This window comes from Labrus mixtus, chromosome 24, assembly GCF_963584025.1.
Source record: "Labrus mixtus chromosome 24, fLabMix1.1, whole genome shotgun sequence".
NCBI lineage: Eukaryota > Metazoa > Chordata > Actinopteri > Labriformes > Labridae > Labrus > Labrus mixtus.
In genome coordinates this window covers 12,663,008-12,678,960 of record NC_083635.1, presented here as the reverse complement: position 1 = coordinate 12,678,960, position 15,953 = coordinate 12,663,008, and the positions used below count along the sequence as shown (strand labels likewise).

Sequence of the window (15,953 nt, the reverse complement as noted above, 5' to 3'; positions counted from 1 at the left end):
AATGCGACCTAAAACCACAGCCGTCTCAAAAATAGCTTCTGCACGGACGATCGATACGAGGGCGAAGATCGACTTCAGGTCAAATCGATCCAGTCGTCGTGCTCTTACATGATTTATATCCAGACTTTTTCCTCCTATGCTAATCCATCACAGCTGCTCCGTTTGAGCAGGTGTTCCCCAAATGGTAGAAAAAGCCTGAGGCCTCCAAATAAAGTAGGAGCACAGATCTGTTAAAAGCAATGACCCTGGATCAGTCCAGATGCTGGATGCTTTGTGCAAATAGGCGACTAAAGGTTTCATGTGGTTGACATCTGCCTGCCTGCCCTTCACAGAAACTCACAAATCCCACTTATTGTTTGCAGGGGCTAAAAGTGGGCGTGCTCCGTGTACAGATAATTTGACACAGCAGAGTTAAACAAACTCAGACATTCCCTAAAGGCATATTTACTCTAAGATCTAATCTCCTCCTAACTAGCGTCCCAGTGCAGCTCAACAGCTGATATTATGCTCATGTATGTCTTCATTCATTTTCAGTGTTTCTATAAGTCTTCCTCTTTGTATCCTCCATGTCCTTGAAACCTCAGTCAGCCTACGTCTGGTACATAATGTCCAACTGCACACACACACACACACACACACACACTCGAATATATAAACACACAGGCAGTCTGAGGTCAGCTTCTATCACTGCACTGTTTCCTGTTTGCTTCCTATTTCTGACACAGGAACAGAAATCAGCAGTCGTCTCTTTCTTCCCCGAGCGTGCCGTCCTTCACTCTCATTTCCACTTCCACTATCTTTTAGGAAAAGGACAAACAGAGGACATGCAATTTTTTTTTTTTGCATATTACACTGACCCACAATGCATCTTTGTCTTAAACTTTAAAGCCCCTGATAATGTAAGGGTAGCTGACAACTAGCTTGAGCTTCTTCTTACTGCATCAAAACAGCGTGAGAGATGGTCATCAGTGATTTTATGCATATATATATATAAGGAAGTATAGGATCTAACTGACATAATCCATCCATCCATTACCTCACACCCTGAGAGACAGAGAGAGACAGACAACCAGCCGCACTCACATGCAAACATACCGGCAATTTAGAGTCACCAATTGACCTAAAGAGCATGTCTTTGAACTTTGGGAGGAAGGGGGAGTACCCTGAGAGTGTGTGCATGCACAGGGAGAACATGCAAACTCCACACAGAGAGGTTTGAAACAGGAACCCCCCTATAGCTGTGAGGCTAACTGAGCTAAGAAGTAGGAAATGCTAATTGTATAGAAAGGTGTTTCTTAAGGATTTTATTTTTTTAGAAAAGGGCATCTTTTCCAAGTCTAATGCTTTTGTTATTTGTCCCATTTTTCATATAGTCCATTTTAGGCAAAATATTCTTGCGATACTTTGAGTTTTCTTCAGGATTGTGTGCACGGTTGCAGGTTTTTTTTTTCTGATTGAAAGAGCATGCTTCATAGAAAAACAGCTTATCTTGCAATGTCAGTGACTTCAAATAGTCCCCATTACCTCATATGTTGGATCAGCATTAGGAAAGGAAAGTACTTTTCCGCAGGCTCCAATATCCGTGAAACTGTTTGCATTTGTCATAACTTGCAAACTCTGGCAACAGTCTTAAATACCATGTCAACTTGTGAGACTGACAAATTGACTCTCTCTGTGAACATACCAAACTAGAACCCTCCCGAGAGACACTGATAGTAAATCGTTGGCGTTCCGGTGCAGCACCTTTTATTGTCAATGAAGCGCAGTGTGACAATCAATAAAGGGTTCCCTGAACATGTTCTCCTTTATCTTTATGTGAATAGTTTGTTGCATGAGCAGCCAATAAAATGTAGGTGATATTTAAAGACGCACATGAAATCGTCTTGTGCAGTGGCTCCAACTCGATAAGGAAATCTGTTCCCAAAAATTCCATGTGTGCCTTTAAAATGTCTCCCTCCTGAGAATGTGTCCGTCTCTGGCACGTTTTCAGACCTGCTCCAGGCAGAGCAGCGGCACGTGGCGCGACATCAGCGCCAAGGAACAGCAGAGTGAAGCACCAACACATTCAGCTGGAGATCCTTTGTAAACATGCAGATATATCTGAAAATCACATGAACACAAGATAGCACTGCATCATTTAGCACAGGAGATGTGGCTGCTGTATTCTTTTCTTATTATTGGTGACATCATATGTTTGAAGCTACTTATGCAACAGCCAATCAAAAGATGAGACTTTGGATTGGATAGAAGCACCACCAGCTGATTTAAATGTTTGTTACACAGGCACAGACATGACTGTGGCTTAAAACAATGCTGTAAACAAAAATGTGGCAACTTTCAGAGACAGAATCTCAACAACAAGTTCAGATTTGGCTCTTTTTATAACAAAACCGTCAAGCTTTTACATCCATTGTTTGAAATGTTTGTGTGTTAACCTCAGTCGCCACTAGGAATCTAGAGTTTCTCTGCGTAAAGCTTCCATAAAAATAGAAGTTAAACGTGCTTATCCTTCTTCACAATCTACAACAATGCATGGATTGAGGACGAGTCTGCAGCCTCCATTGTATGTGATACATCAGTTTTACTTATTCATGTGTCTGGAGACGCTTTCAAACGTTAAAAAAGGAAGATAAAATGTGCAAAAGATTTTTTAAAAATGGACGCAGACATTTATCCCTTTTTGTAGAAAGTAATCAATCTATAAAATCAGAGTCACACCACATAGATTGAAACAAAGATCCAATAGATGCACACATATGCTGAGTTGATATTTAGGTCAGCAGCACTCTGAGCGACGCAGCATTGTGAATCCCCCCCCCCCCTCCATTCTTCCCCCTCCTCTCTTTTAGCTGAGGGGTTTCAGGCTTTGAGAAGTACAGGGTGTTCCAGCACAGTCTGTACATATAGTATACATCCTACTCGCACACACACACACCCATAAATACATGCAGCAGAAGAGTGTCCGCCCATCCACACAGACATTTCCATTCTTTGAATTGTATTCGATATTTCTCAGTGAGGTCAGACAGTAGGACACTGTGTCCTCGTATGTTCTCTGAGGGAACAGGTGCTGACCGAGCTGCATTCAGTTTGAGCTTCAGGCGCAGGATGTGGCATCAACATAACGATACCATCATTAAGTTAATGTTTGGAAGTCAAATACAGGCTAATAACATCATGAAGGTCTCTCCTTCTGGGAGGAAACTGCATTTGTTCCTAACTGTGTGACATTTTGTCGTCTGGACATCGCCCAGAAAACAATACACTTTGGTCGTTATCTTGTAGACTAAGACTTTTTGGATGGATGTTTCTGTTAACAAAAATGGTATGATGCCGATCATAAGTGTCAATTTTATTTAGAGTTTTTCAGGACACCTCAAAGAAATAGTTTGATACGTTTGGCCACACAATGAGGCGTTATGTACCTCATTTCTACGATAATCTAACGATACCTCCAGAACTTTACAACTCCAAAATAACACATCTGTTCTCGCTTCAATCAGCGCTCTAAAAAGCTGAAATGTTTTCCGATCATTAACACACTCTTCAGCTGTGTCTCTCATGCTGTCACCGCTGTACATTGTTATTTATCACTATTGATTTAACGCCTCTAAAAAGCTCAGTACAACCTCTGAAACACACTGAGCTTCCACAATGATCCATATCTCCTCTCACCCCCTCTTCAAAATGTTCCCAAACAAGATCTGATTACTGTATTTGTAACGTTAGAAATGTGGGAATTGAAGCTGGGCACCACTCACACCACCTCAGACTGATAATGTGCATAAAGAAACACACACACACACATGCACAAAGTGTAGTAGAAGCTGTGAGAGATGGCGAACAAAAGCAGAGGAGGGGTCAGTGTTTGGAACGCAGTCACGACACAGCAGAGTGTGGGCACAACGTGTTAAAAACTGTACATGTCGAGTGATTTGAACGAGGAACGCTGCTTCTTTTCAGACCTCTCATGGTCGCTGTGTGTTATCAGTCACTTTTACAACATTAGACATTAGCTGCTGTCGCGGCTTACAAAGAGTCCTAAATAAGAAGACAAAGACGTGACAGCAAAGCTTGTAATGTGACACGTTTTGAAGGATTGTGACTTGAGGGAGTCTCTATTGTCGGGGCCAGAAGACCGACATGCTGGAATGAAACATCTCGGCATTTCTGAAAGTGTGACAAAGCCAAAAAAAAGTGCTTCACTGCTCTGATTCACCGCTCTCCATGCAATCCAAATGTTCTGTGAGGCCTGCGGACACCCAGACCGCTGATGCTCTCTTAAAAAAAAAAGAAGAAAAAAAAACGCCCAACAGCAGGAAAAAGGCAAATATTGGCGTCTAAACACCCACGCACACACCTGGTGTACAGTTCTAAGTGGTAAACAAGCAGCCTCTTCACAAGCAGGGGCTGACAGAAAGGCTGCTGGGTTTGTTTGCATGATGTGTTTATCTCAGTCTGAAGCGCTTTTCAAAGTGCCAACGGAGAGGAACAGCCATAAAGAGCGGCCTCTCCTTTCTCATTCATTTTGAGTTGTTGTCCGATATTCAACAACACACACTCCTAACGCTTTTAAGAGGGGTCTGTTGGAGATCAGGTCAGATGTCATATCGAAATACTGCAGCTTTATTTCGTAGGAACATTGAACATTGATAAGTACCAGAGAAAAAAAAATGATTCAGTTCTGTTGTTTGTTCGAACAAAACGACATGTTTTAACCTGTCTGAATTATAAAACCGTTTTTTTACATTTTGATTTCACAACAGTCCTTCAACGAAGCTCTGCCTGCACTCTGACTTTGTATTTTTCCATTAAATCCACAAAGGCGACATATCGGTGTCCCAATGTGACATTTTACATTGTGCTCAATGTAACAGGAACAAAGAGGCCTACACACACACTCACACACACACACACACACACACACACACACACACACACACACACACACACACACACACACACACACACACACACACACACACTCACACACACACACACACACACACACACACACACACACTTATATCTGTACAACTGTCTTCAGTTAGCAGATGAATTGAATACTTGCAGGTCGTTAAAGCAGGAATCTTTTCAGTCTCTACCAGTCGTCTCATGTAATCATGTAAACATGCTGCTGTTAGATGACACCAAAACATGCCGGGTTTATTTGTACACTTTGGGATTTTATGGTTTGTCCTCACACAATAGCTGGATGAACCCATTGAGCGGGCGAACAATGAACCCCATAGGAACATCAAACTCAATGTAAGGTTTGTTATTTTGTTCCCGCTCATATAGGAACATTTGAGGAACAGAACAGGGTGGGCGAATAGGAGGATGTTTGTTTTTCATTGGCATAATGCCGTGTGAACAACAACAACAAAAAAAAAACCCTTGCAGAGTGATAAAGCAGCAGCTGTGGTTTCTGTGCGCCTGTGAGTGAGGGCACAAGTAGGGAACAGTGTGTACGGGACGATGCAGATTTATTCCATCTCTATATGTCGGCGAGAAAATGATTCTGTGGGGAGAGAGGAGTGATTTGGGTTTTTGTAGTTGGGTCTCACCACTGCTTCCTTCTCAGTTTCATTCATAATTTACTGCCCCACTGTGCTGTCTGCAATTACGATAAAGAGAGGAAACAAGCCGAGGCAGAGCCCCCCTCCTCCGGCTCGCACGCACACTCGTTCTTATGATGTAATGGACGACCTGGGACTCCCTGCTGCTCCCCCTAGCTGCCCTACTTTCCTGCTGCGGAGGAACTAAATAGGCTCCTTCATCACTTGTGCCGCAGTTTGGCATGTAAAACATCCAGTGTCCTCGACTGCAGTGTTTATTTACAATGCTGTAACTACAAGCTGTCTGACTATTCATGTTACAGGATAGGATCAAAATCCACACAACAGTCCTCAAATTCAGGACGGTAACGCGGAGAAAAGGCTTTAAGATCAGGCTGTTTTTTAAAATCTGGATCATCATGTTCTCATCAGATTACAAACAAGGAATATAAGCTGCATAGTGATGATCCTGTTGTGGAGTATGATGCCATAATAAAACACACGGCTACACAGCTCGCTTCAGCCCAGACAACGCTGCTCACTTCAAAGAGAAGGAGACATGTGTGATGCATATTTAATGCACAGATCGAGTCTGAGATCTACGCAAACATTGTTCAACACTTTGTAAGATCAGCGTGCTGAACACAAACATGAAGCTAATATACAAACTCATGGCGTGTCTGGTGCAGACATAGACAGATCACTGTGGGATGAAATCAAAAAGCTATGATGGAAAGTAACTCGGTTCTTTTACTTGACATGAGCAAATGCATTTTCAGCCTGTCATGTCGCCACTGGCTTCCTTCATCTGCATTTATCTTTCAACATCGTTACTTTGCAAAGAAAGATTCAAAAGACGAGCTCATAGGATTGAATTTCAACGTCCGCTCTGCACGGTTTTACAGTTAATTAAGCCACCAAACAATATAAACAACGGCTAACTTACACACAGCCAGACAGCACAACAAAAGGCTTCATGCAGCAACAATATTCTTTTTTTTTGGGGTGCTGGTGGCCGAGTGGTTGGTGTGCACGCCCCATGTACGGAGGCTCTGGTCCTTCCTGGGTTTAAATCCAACCTGAGGCTCATTTCCCAGGTGTTGTTCTCCCTGATTTCTGACTCTATCCGCTGTCCTGTCTCTACAATGTGGGTATAAAAAGCCCCAAAATAAACATTTGAGAGAGCACATTTCCTCAGTCTCCTTGAGAGAAGTGCGGGAGGATTCAAGATAGCCAAATGCTGAGCAGCCTTTAGAGAAGTGACTCACTGTTGGTTTGTGTGGGTGTGAAGCGCTGACTGCACGCCTCCAGATGTACATTTGGCAGTTGGGCCTTTTACATCACATTCTGTAAATATATGCGTATATTGTTGTGAGTTACAGCGTAGTCATGATTCATTTGAGTCTAAATAAATCAGTTTATGTCACAATTCCTGTCCCAGTGTGTGGGCAAGCAGTCACGCTTCTAAAAGCTAACGACACATACAAGCTGCCCACATGTATTATATAATATAAGCTGCTTTATGGACTGTTATCTGTCTGGTGTGAGAAAGTGTGTATGAGTGTGTTTGTTTGCGTTGCTCAGGTACATAGCGGGGTGGGGCTCCGTTACAGGCGTGTTTGTTGGTTAAAGGTTTCCTTTATTACATCTAATTCAGGCCCGGGCTATTTTCTGGAGAGACCACTCAGCTACGTCATGCTCTGCGTGCCTCGTATCTTCACACTCCCCCGCATGCGTCTCATGCCTGTGCACATCAAAACATTCCTCAGATTAATGCCCAACCACGCCCTGAAATAACTCTCAACAACTTCACCTGGTTTCTGTGTATAGTCTGCACCAAAAGAAGGGCCCAACCTAAAGACAATAAACAAAAGAACGCCCTCAGGACCCCACCCTGCTAAAGCGCCGAGAAGAAAAAGAACCAAAGGAAGGATTTAGTCATCAGTGACTCATCATTATTATTGTATATCTGAGCAGATTAAAGCAGCATGCAGTAACAGGCGGGATGTTTACAGTCAGCAGGTTCTGTCTGTAAACAGGCGTGCGTGTGTTGCTGCTGTTTAGTCTAACGAGAACCAACGGGATCAATTAGAGACCAGCAGAGTCACTGTGCTCTCCCTTGTGTTGGGATTTCCCGTCCTCTCTTCTTTTTAATTTGGTTATCCAAGCGCAAACTAAACACTTTTTACTCCTCTTAGTGACTAACGCTGTCTCATAAATCAGGATTACTGCTTTAAGAGACGGGACGCGGTCTGGGAGACGGTAATGACTGGTACAAACAAGAGAAGCAAAATGAACTCCTTCAGGTCTCTGGAGCTCAATCCACACTCAAGGTGACCGAGCTGTTGCCCGAGGGGGGTCCACCCAGCGTTAAGCTTCTTAAGGCCACAGCAAAACAATTACCTGCCGGTTTCTTCAAGCAATCCTCAGTTTGATTTTTAACCCCTGAAACTGAGAATAACAAATCATGTGTTCTGATATTCTTCTCTCACATTTCAACTGTTTCGCTCTCAGGATAATCACGCCACCTTTTCTTGGGTGTGATTCAACATCTGATGTCACAAAGGAAAACTCAACAGCTCAGCTGATCGTGTTCACACACAGCCGGTTGAGGTGAAGTTCCCACTCACTCCTCCTCCTCACCAGCTGCTGGGTGGGAGTGAAGGAGGGGAAACAGTTCTACAGTTTAGAGCCACAATTTGATGTAATATTTGACTTTTGTTCAAAATAAAATACAAATATTTAAAATACACCTGACTTAAAACAGTTAAACATGAAGTATGATGAGTTGTGTATATTTAGGAGTGTGGCCGAGTTGACTGACTGTCAGGTGGGTTGTAGCTTCTTCTTCCAGGAGGCTCAAACGCCTCATTAACTCAAACTCTTTGTATGTTTCTAGATTAATCGAAAGTTAGGACAATTTCTCTTTTCAATATGCCTCAAAATGGTTCTTCAGAAAGCAAAGGGTGACGTCACTGAGACTATTTCTGTTTTATACAGTCTATAGACGGGACAAGGACTCTAAACTGTCCTAAGAAGACATTTGTTATCCAGGCTAAATTAACTTTGATGTCTGTGATGATTAAAATGAGAGTGACAGTGTTTTTCTCTGGAAGCTTCAGTTTAAAACGACCTGCTTCTTAGGAACTGTCCTCAGAGGAACTTTGCTGGGAAACACGTCTCGAGCGAGCAGCAACACAGCTTGTTATTGTAAACGTTAAGAGGCTGTCAGTGTCAAGCGTCAGACGGAGATACAACATTTGCTAGGAATGTGGCCAGACCATTACGGACCAAGTGGATCTGACTTGTTCTAAAATCACACAAAAAGATGGAGATAACATCCCTGAAAGCACATGCTTAATCGTACACATTCTAAATCACATAAACAAGGGTAGTGCAGGTTGGATAAAAACACACAAACACCCACAATGCATCAGCTCTTTTCTACACCTTTACCGCTATGTTGGCCTCTCTGCCAATATCCGCAATGAAATACTCAACCTACCACATTATTAAGAGATCAGGAATGTACAAGACTCAAGCCAGGAACACAACTATTTCTCTTGCAGGGCAGGTCAACTAGTTCTGCCTCCAGACAACAAACACGGGCAGCGAGCCAGGAGGAGCATGCAACCGTGAACTTAACCTGCACGAGTTGTATCTCAACGTTTATTGCAGCAAAGAGCAGCAACGACCGGAATATGAAATTACAGGTTGTCATGTTCCACTCTGCGTCTGTGACAAACTGTGTGTGTACACCTTCAGGGTAAAGATTTATAGCTTGACGTTAACGGTCGAGATAAACTGCAGGAGTCTTTCTGCAACCATCCAAACAGATATTGTCACAAATTCCTTGCACACCTGCACTACCTGCTCTCTGTACCTGAGGTTGTTGCAGCAGCACAGCTGATAAGCGGTGCACTGCATTTACTCCAAATGAAAATCTGCTCAGAGAAATAACAAGCTCAGCCTTTCTGCAGAGCTGCCAGAGGAAGTTAGGGCTTACTGAGCGTTTGTGTCAGTGCATTCATTTATCAGAAAGCAAAATGAGGAGAACACAAGGTCAAAGAGGTGTTTCGTGTATGAGGGAGGGAGGACAGCTAAGTTGTTTTTTTTTTGCTCTGGCATCAGTACAAAACCTCAAGAGTTACCAAAGGCTAGAAAGAAAATGTATTTAGAGATGAAATACCGGACAAAAAATTGATTGTTTCAGAAACCTAAATCATGACATGCTCTTTGGTTAATTTTGTATAAACTCGCTCTCTATGTTCTTTATTTCTGCAGCCAAGTATATTTTGATGAGATGGTTGATGCCAAAGTGGAGAAGACAAACGTGTCACAGCCAAATAAATAAAACAAGCGAGTGGTGGACGGCTGGCGTTGAATTCATTCTCTAGTCAGCTCGGCTTCATTAGCTCGGACTGGGAGAATATGAGAGACAAGAGATTCTCACTGAGTGGAAATCCCTCAAAAATATCAGCTGACTTGGCAGAAAAGTATGAGGAAATACAACTCAAGGGAAAAATACATCCCAGAACTTTTCGATGTTTATCTTGACGTTTAGAAGAACATATTTGGGGCAGTTTGCTGCACACTTGATTTTGTGTTACTCTCCATTTGTGTGTGTGTGATTTGACAGTTTGGGAGCTGAGCAGCGTCAACAGTACAGAGCAGAGGGCAGTCAGGCTGACAGCATGCTAATGAGGTCAGCAAAACAGAGCAGTGCTGCAGCACGGCGGGCTCCCCTGACGCACCTATAAGGAAATGACCCACTAAACTACGATATGTGGGTTGAGAGGGAAACGAAAACAGTCTGAGCTCTAGAGAAACACATCACATGTCCTTTAGCTCTCACACGCTCATGCAGACACTCAGGTGGTAAATCAAGAGTCATACGTACTACTCCTTTAACTTTTTCAAGAAAAACAATGTTGCAGTTGCAGATGATGGGAAAAAACTCAGTGTGACGCAATTCTCAATTCTACATGGAAATAACAACATCACACCAAAGGGAAGATCATGTATTGTTTAATATTGTAACTTTTTTGTAGAGTAAATGAGAAAATCTGAACAAGAAATGGGTGTGATTAAAGAATCCCTAAAAGGACATACATCCATACATTTGATTTCACTCTGTTTTCCTGCAATTACGTGTCATTTTCTCTAACTATTTTTGTGGTTATCTCGAGTTAACGAGAAAACGACTGAAAATTAACTTGTTATGACAGGAAAAGGAGTGTCATTATCCTGAGTCATGGAGAGAAATAACGAGGGTTCTTGAGAAAACAAACAAAATGTACTCGTTATGTGTAAATGTGAAGTCATAAATGTCTGAATGCACGTCCAATAAGCGCTTCAGTTTGTGGACGTTCAAAAGAAATCAAACCATTAAAACGTAAATTTCTGTTTACATTTGTGAACAATTTGATGTCTTTTCGTTGTTATTATATAAACAGCACAATATTGCACGCACTTGATATTACCATTTACAGTTTCTTAGAGGTTGCTTGAGTACATTGGAGTTTGTGAAAAGGCAGTTTTTGCTGTTTAATTAGTTTTGAGCTATGGCTGAAGTAGCACAGTCACGCCCTTGTTAACCGGCAGTGGGACTGTCACCTCGCAGGCCATCATGCGACCTAGTGAAGCGGCAGCTGGAACAGCGTGTACCAAAACAACAACATCGCTGCGACAGTTAGAGCAGACACTTGGCTTTTGTTGAGCGCGGGGTCACTGTTTTGGACACTGACCGGACAAACTGTTTCAGTGTCAACACCCGACCTAAAATCCCATCCCACGCCCTGCTGAATTTGATGAAACCCTCCTGCATGTCCTTACAGGAAATAATCAAATAATGTGTTAGCAGTGACTTATGTAACCACTTCTACTGTTTTATTTTTACAAAACGTGTTAATTTAATGATAAACTCTCAACAACAACTGTTCAATATCAAACAACTTAACTGTCTAGGTTTAGGGATTTGTGAGAAAGTTAAGCAGATACAGTTGGACATTCTTTGGACACTGCTGCCCCCTGTTGATCACTTGTAGGTACTGCAACGACTCTTCCTTAAACCTTTTACAGACCCATTCCAACATTTGGTCTTGATATAGATTACAGCTCATAAAACACATTTACCTTGACTTGACTCTACAGTTTAATGATCAGCGGCCGCTGAGTCCTGCGATGACCCCTGCTGCCTCTTGAGCTCTTCCAGCTGTCTCTCCAAGTGGTAGATATCGTCTGACAGTTGTCTGAGAAAAGTATCAGGTAGAGTTAAATGTGAATATTATGGCACTGATAGCCTCCTGTTACGTTACGACAAACAGAGGACACTTTAAAAAGTAAATGACATGATTAACACTACAGTCAGTCGTGGTGTCTTATTGGTGTCCTAGTAAGAAACCTGCTTGTACATTTACTGCAGTTACTTTGACATGATACAAGTAAAAGTGTCTCTGTGTCTCTGTGTCTCAGTGTCTCAGTGTCTCTGTGTCTCAGTGTCTCAGTGTCTCTGTGTCTCAGTGTCTCAGTGTCTCTGTGTCTCAGTGTCTCAGTGTCTCTGTGTCTCAGTGTCTCTGTGTCTCTGTGTCTCTGTGTCTCAGTGTCTCAGTGTCTCTGTGTCTCTGTGTCTCAGTGTCTCTGTGTCTCTGTGTCTCAGTGTCTCTGTGTCTCAGTGTCTCTGTGTCTGTGTCTCAGTGTCTCTGTGTCTCAGTGTCTCAGTGTCTCAGTGTCTCAGTGTCTCAGTGTCTCAGTGTCTCTGTGTCTCAGTGTCTCTGTGTCTCTGTGTCTCTGTGTCTCTGTGTCTCAGTGTCTCAGTGTCTCAGTGTCTCAGTGTCTCAGTGTCTCTGTGTCTCAGTGTCTCTGTGTCTCTGTGTCTCTGTGTCTCTGTGTCTCAGTGTCTCTGTGTCTCTGTGTCTCTGTGTCTCAGTGTCTCTGTGTCTCTGTGTCTCAGTGTCTCTGTGTCTCTGTGTCTCTGTGTCTCTGTGTCTCAGTGTCTCTGTGTCTCTGTGTCTCTGTGTCTCAGTGTCTCTGTGTCTCTGTGTCTCAGTGTCTCTGTGTCTCTGTGTCTCAGTGTCTCTGTGTCTCAGTGTCTCAGTGTCTCTGTGTCTCAGTGTCTCTGTGTCTCTGTGTCTCTGTGTCTCAGTGTCTCTGTGTCTCTGTGTCTCAGTGTCTCTGTGTCTCAGTGTCTCTGTGTCTCAGTGTCTCAGTGTCTCTGTGTCTCTGTGTCTCAGTGTCTCTGTGTCTCTGTGTCTCAGTGTCTCTGTGTCTCAGTGTCTCTGTGTCTCTGTGTCTCAGTGTCTGTGTCTCTGTGTCTCTGTGTCTCTGTGTCTCTGTGTCTCAGTGTCTCTGTGTCTCAGTGTCTCTGTGTCTCTGTGTCTCAGTGTCTCTGTGTCTCTGTGTCTCTGTGTCTCTGTGTCTCTGTGTCTCAGTGTCTCTGTGTCTCTGTGTCTCAGTGTCTCTGTGTCTCTGTGTCTCTGTGTCTCAGTGTCTCAGTGTCTCAGTGTCTCAGTGTCTCTGTGTCTCAGTGTCTCAGTGTCTCCTTCCCTGATACTCCTCTGCTCTCTGTCTGTTTGTAAGAAACATGACTGTAACTTGTGTATCTTTATGATTTATCAGCAACAGGACCTGTGAATTTGAAAGGACCACTGTTGCTCGCTCTCTTTCACTCACAGCAGCTTTGGGTTAAAGTATGTCTGACAGGTTTTCTGTACTTTTCGGTAAAATTAATGAACATTACAGAGATTGTATCGTTTATCAAAAGTGCCATAGACAACCTAACACTCTAATAAAAGCAACAGATTTTATCTTAATTGTATTTTTTCGATGATGTAATTTCCAGTTTTATATTTGCCTTCTTTTTTTGTACCTGTGAACTGCCTGGGCTCTGCTCATCTGGCAGTGGAGGCGCCTGACTATGGCTTCATATCGCCTGTTCTGGATCTGACCGAGTGGAAAAAACACATAAATTAGAATTCTATGGGGACTGAACAGGAACTCAAAAAACATTTACAGGCTTACGTTTTAATTTCTTAGGTACAAATTAATGTTTTAAAATTAGTGTAGTATTTAAATAAACCATAAAAAGTTACTCTAGTAAAATGTGTTTGTTCTCTCCTGTTAGTTGGACATTTCCCAATATGTCAGGATATGTTATACACTAAAAAGGTAGTTATCTGATCAAGGAAAATAATATTAAAGTCAATGGATGAATGACAAACAACTGTTAGTCTGGCTTAATGATTCAATAAATTCAGAACTTCTATTTGGCGTACCTCTATGTCTTTCTTTATCTGCGTATGGAGCTCGAACTCTTGATGCAATTTCTCCCTCTTCTCCTCTAAACTCTCCCTCCTCTCAGAAATCTCCTCATTCAGAGCATCAATCTCTCGCTGTAGAAAAGTAAACGTGAAAAGTTTAATTATTGTAGAAACTGCCGATCTCTGTGGAAACTAACAAATAAAGAAGTGAAAGATATATTAGCAGAGTAAAGGAGAGATGCTTCTCTACCTTCTCCATCTGCACTGTGTTTCCATCCGGATTCTCCAAATCTTCCTTCAGCTCCTCTTTCTTCTGTGTCAGCATCCTGACCAGCTCTCTCTTCTCCTCCAGCTCTCTTTGGGCCTCTGTCTGACTTGTTGCATGCAGAACAGCCGCCCTGTGACCCTCCATCTTTTTCCTGTAAGTGCTGGACATTTCCAGTGCAATGTGAGCACTCGCCTCCTCCTCCTCTATTACGCCCGTCTGGAGTTTGCAGTTTTCTTTGCTGAAGGATACACAGCGATCACGCAGGACTTTTATCTGCTGCTCCAGGTGCTCTATCTCGCCCTCCAGCAGGAGAGTATCCCTCACTTTGGCTCTCAGATCCTGCTGCACTATCTCTTCTTCCATCTCAACATCTTTAAGGGTTGACTGGAAAAGAAGGAATATTTTTTGTATTTGTGTCTAGTCTCCAGTTATTCACTTCTGAGATGCAAAGGCAAATAAATAAGCAGGTAGATACCAATAAAAACACAAGTAAACTGTATGACAAGCTGGGGTCAAACTAGCAGCTTGTCATTAAAGCCATTAGCTACTCTCTACAAGAAAACCCTCAAAGTCCCCGGCCAGTTGTCAGTAGGCAACCTAAAATACATTACATTTGTAATTACAACAGGCCTGAGCAAAAGGAAAATAGACATACAACACAATCAAAGCAGTTCATGTAATAAAGACAATACTGGGGCGACAAGGGAAAAGAATAATCACAGAGGCCACATTGAAAGCACATACAAGACACAACATGGAGGCAGACAGTAATGACTATGTCACATCAAACACACATATCCCATCTGACAGGGATTAACGTGTGCAGTTATAGTTGTCAGACAGCCATGTTTTAAGGTGTGTTGTAAAGGTGGAGTATCTATGTATATCTTTGATAGTGGTGCGCAGTGAATTCCAGTTTTGTATCGCTCTAACAGAAAATGACAGCTGACCAAATGTGCTCTTCCTAAATGGAATGAGAAGGTCACCTCGTGTGGTGCTTCTAGTGATCTGACTGTTATGTTGGATTGTGAATGAGTTCAAAGGAGGAGGAGCGGTGTTATGCTGAATTTTGTAGACCAGGCCGATGTTTTTGTATTTGATAACATCTTCCCAGCTCAGCAGTTTATGGTTATTTAATATAATACAATGATGTGAACTGTTAGGCTTCTGGTCTAATACTTTGAGGGTTTTCTTGTAGAGAGTAGCTAATGGCTTTAATGACAAGCTGCTAGTTTGACCCCAGCTTGTGTATCTTTGCCATTCTGCAGGGGCACCAGCAGAGGGCGCTCATGTTACACAGTGGATACTCATTAGAATTAATGATAAACAGTATTTAAACAATAGAAATAAAACATAAGGTGTGATTGTAAGTTAGAGGTGAACCTGCAAAGAGCTGAGTATCTTCTGTTTCTCCTTCAGGGCTGCAGTCTGTGCACAGCCATGTACACTAACATCCTCTACAGCTTTAGTTAGTGAAAACTCTGTTTCTGAGGGACAGTTCATAAAACAGGATCAGAAGACATGTTAAGCCAATTAACAAACAATTAACAAACAATTAACAAACTTAAGTAGCCTACTGCCAGCATTTAAATTCAAATTCTGTTTATTTGGCTTACATAGTTAATTGATTATAATTAACTGTTATATTAGCACAAAATTGCAAACAGTGGATTAACACCAATTAGCAAAAGAGCTAACTGGCTAACTTTTTATACAATTTAATTTATTCCGTTGGCTAAAACAAATTTCTGTATTAATGAATTTGTAACTAAGCGTGTTTTAAAATAAAAATATTTTCAACCTACCATCTTCATTAGCACTAAAGTTTGACATTTTAATAACAATTGAGCTACTTTTTGTTGACCTATC

General features: G+C 42.2%; 1 protein-coding gene across 1 annotated transcript; it reads right to left on the bottom strand.

Moving 5' to 3' along the window:
• Nucleotides 1–11,571: 11,571 nt before the first annotated feature.
• Nucleotides 11,572–15,917, bottom strand: LOC132959888 (coiled-coil domain-containing protein 122-like). Its single transcript, XM_061033137.1, has 6 exons — nucleotides 15,890–15,917; nucleotides 15,468–15,571; nucleotides 14,067–14,468; nucleotides 13,832–13,948; nucleotides 13,426–13,499; nucleotides 11,572–11,809 (listed from the first exon to the last, which is right to left on the bottom strand). Exons 1-6 carry the CDS (start codon nucleotides 15,915–15,917, stop codon nucleotides 11,713–11,715), a joined length of 822 nt encoding a protein of 273 aa, XP_060889120.1. The 3' UTR covers nucleotides 11,572–11,712.
• Nucleotides 15,918–15,953: the final 36 nt, after the last annotated feature.

What these genes read in the sequence shown, in the direction of transcription:
- LOC132959888 (XM_061033137.1), bottom strand. Translation starts at nt 15,917, where the DNA reads ATGTCAAACTTTAGTGCTAATGAAGATG. An exon ending in AGATAAAGAAAGACATAGAG is followed by an intron (nt 13,500 to 13,831) that starts GTACGCCAAATA and finishes CCACTCGGTCAG; the next exon opens with ATCCAGAACAGGCGATATGA. An exon ending in AGAGCCCAGGCAGTTCACAG is followed by an intron (nt 11,810 to 13,425) that starts GTACAAAAAAAG and finishes TACTTTTCTCAG; the next exon opens with ACAACTGTCAGACGATATCT.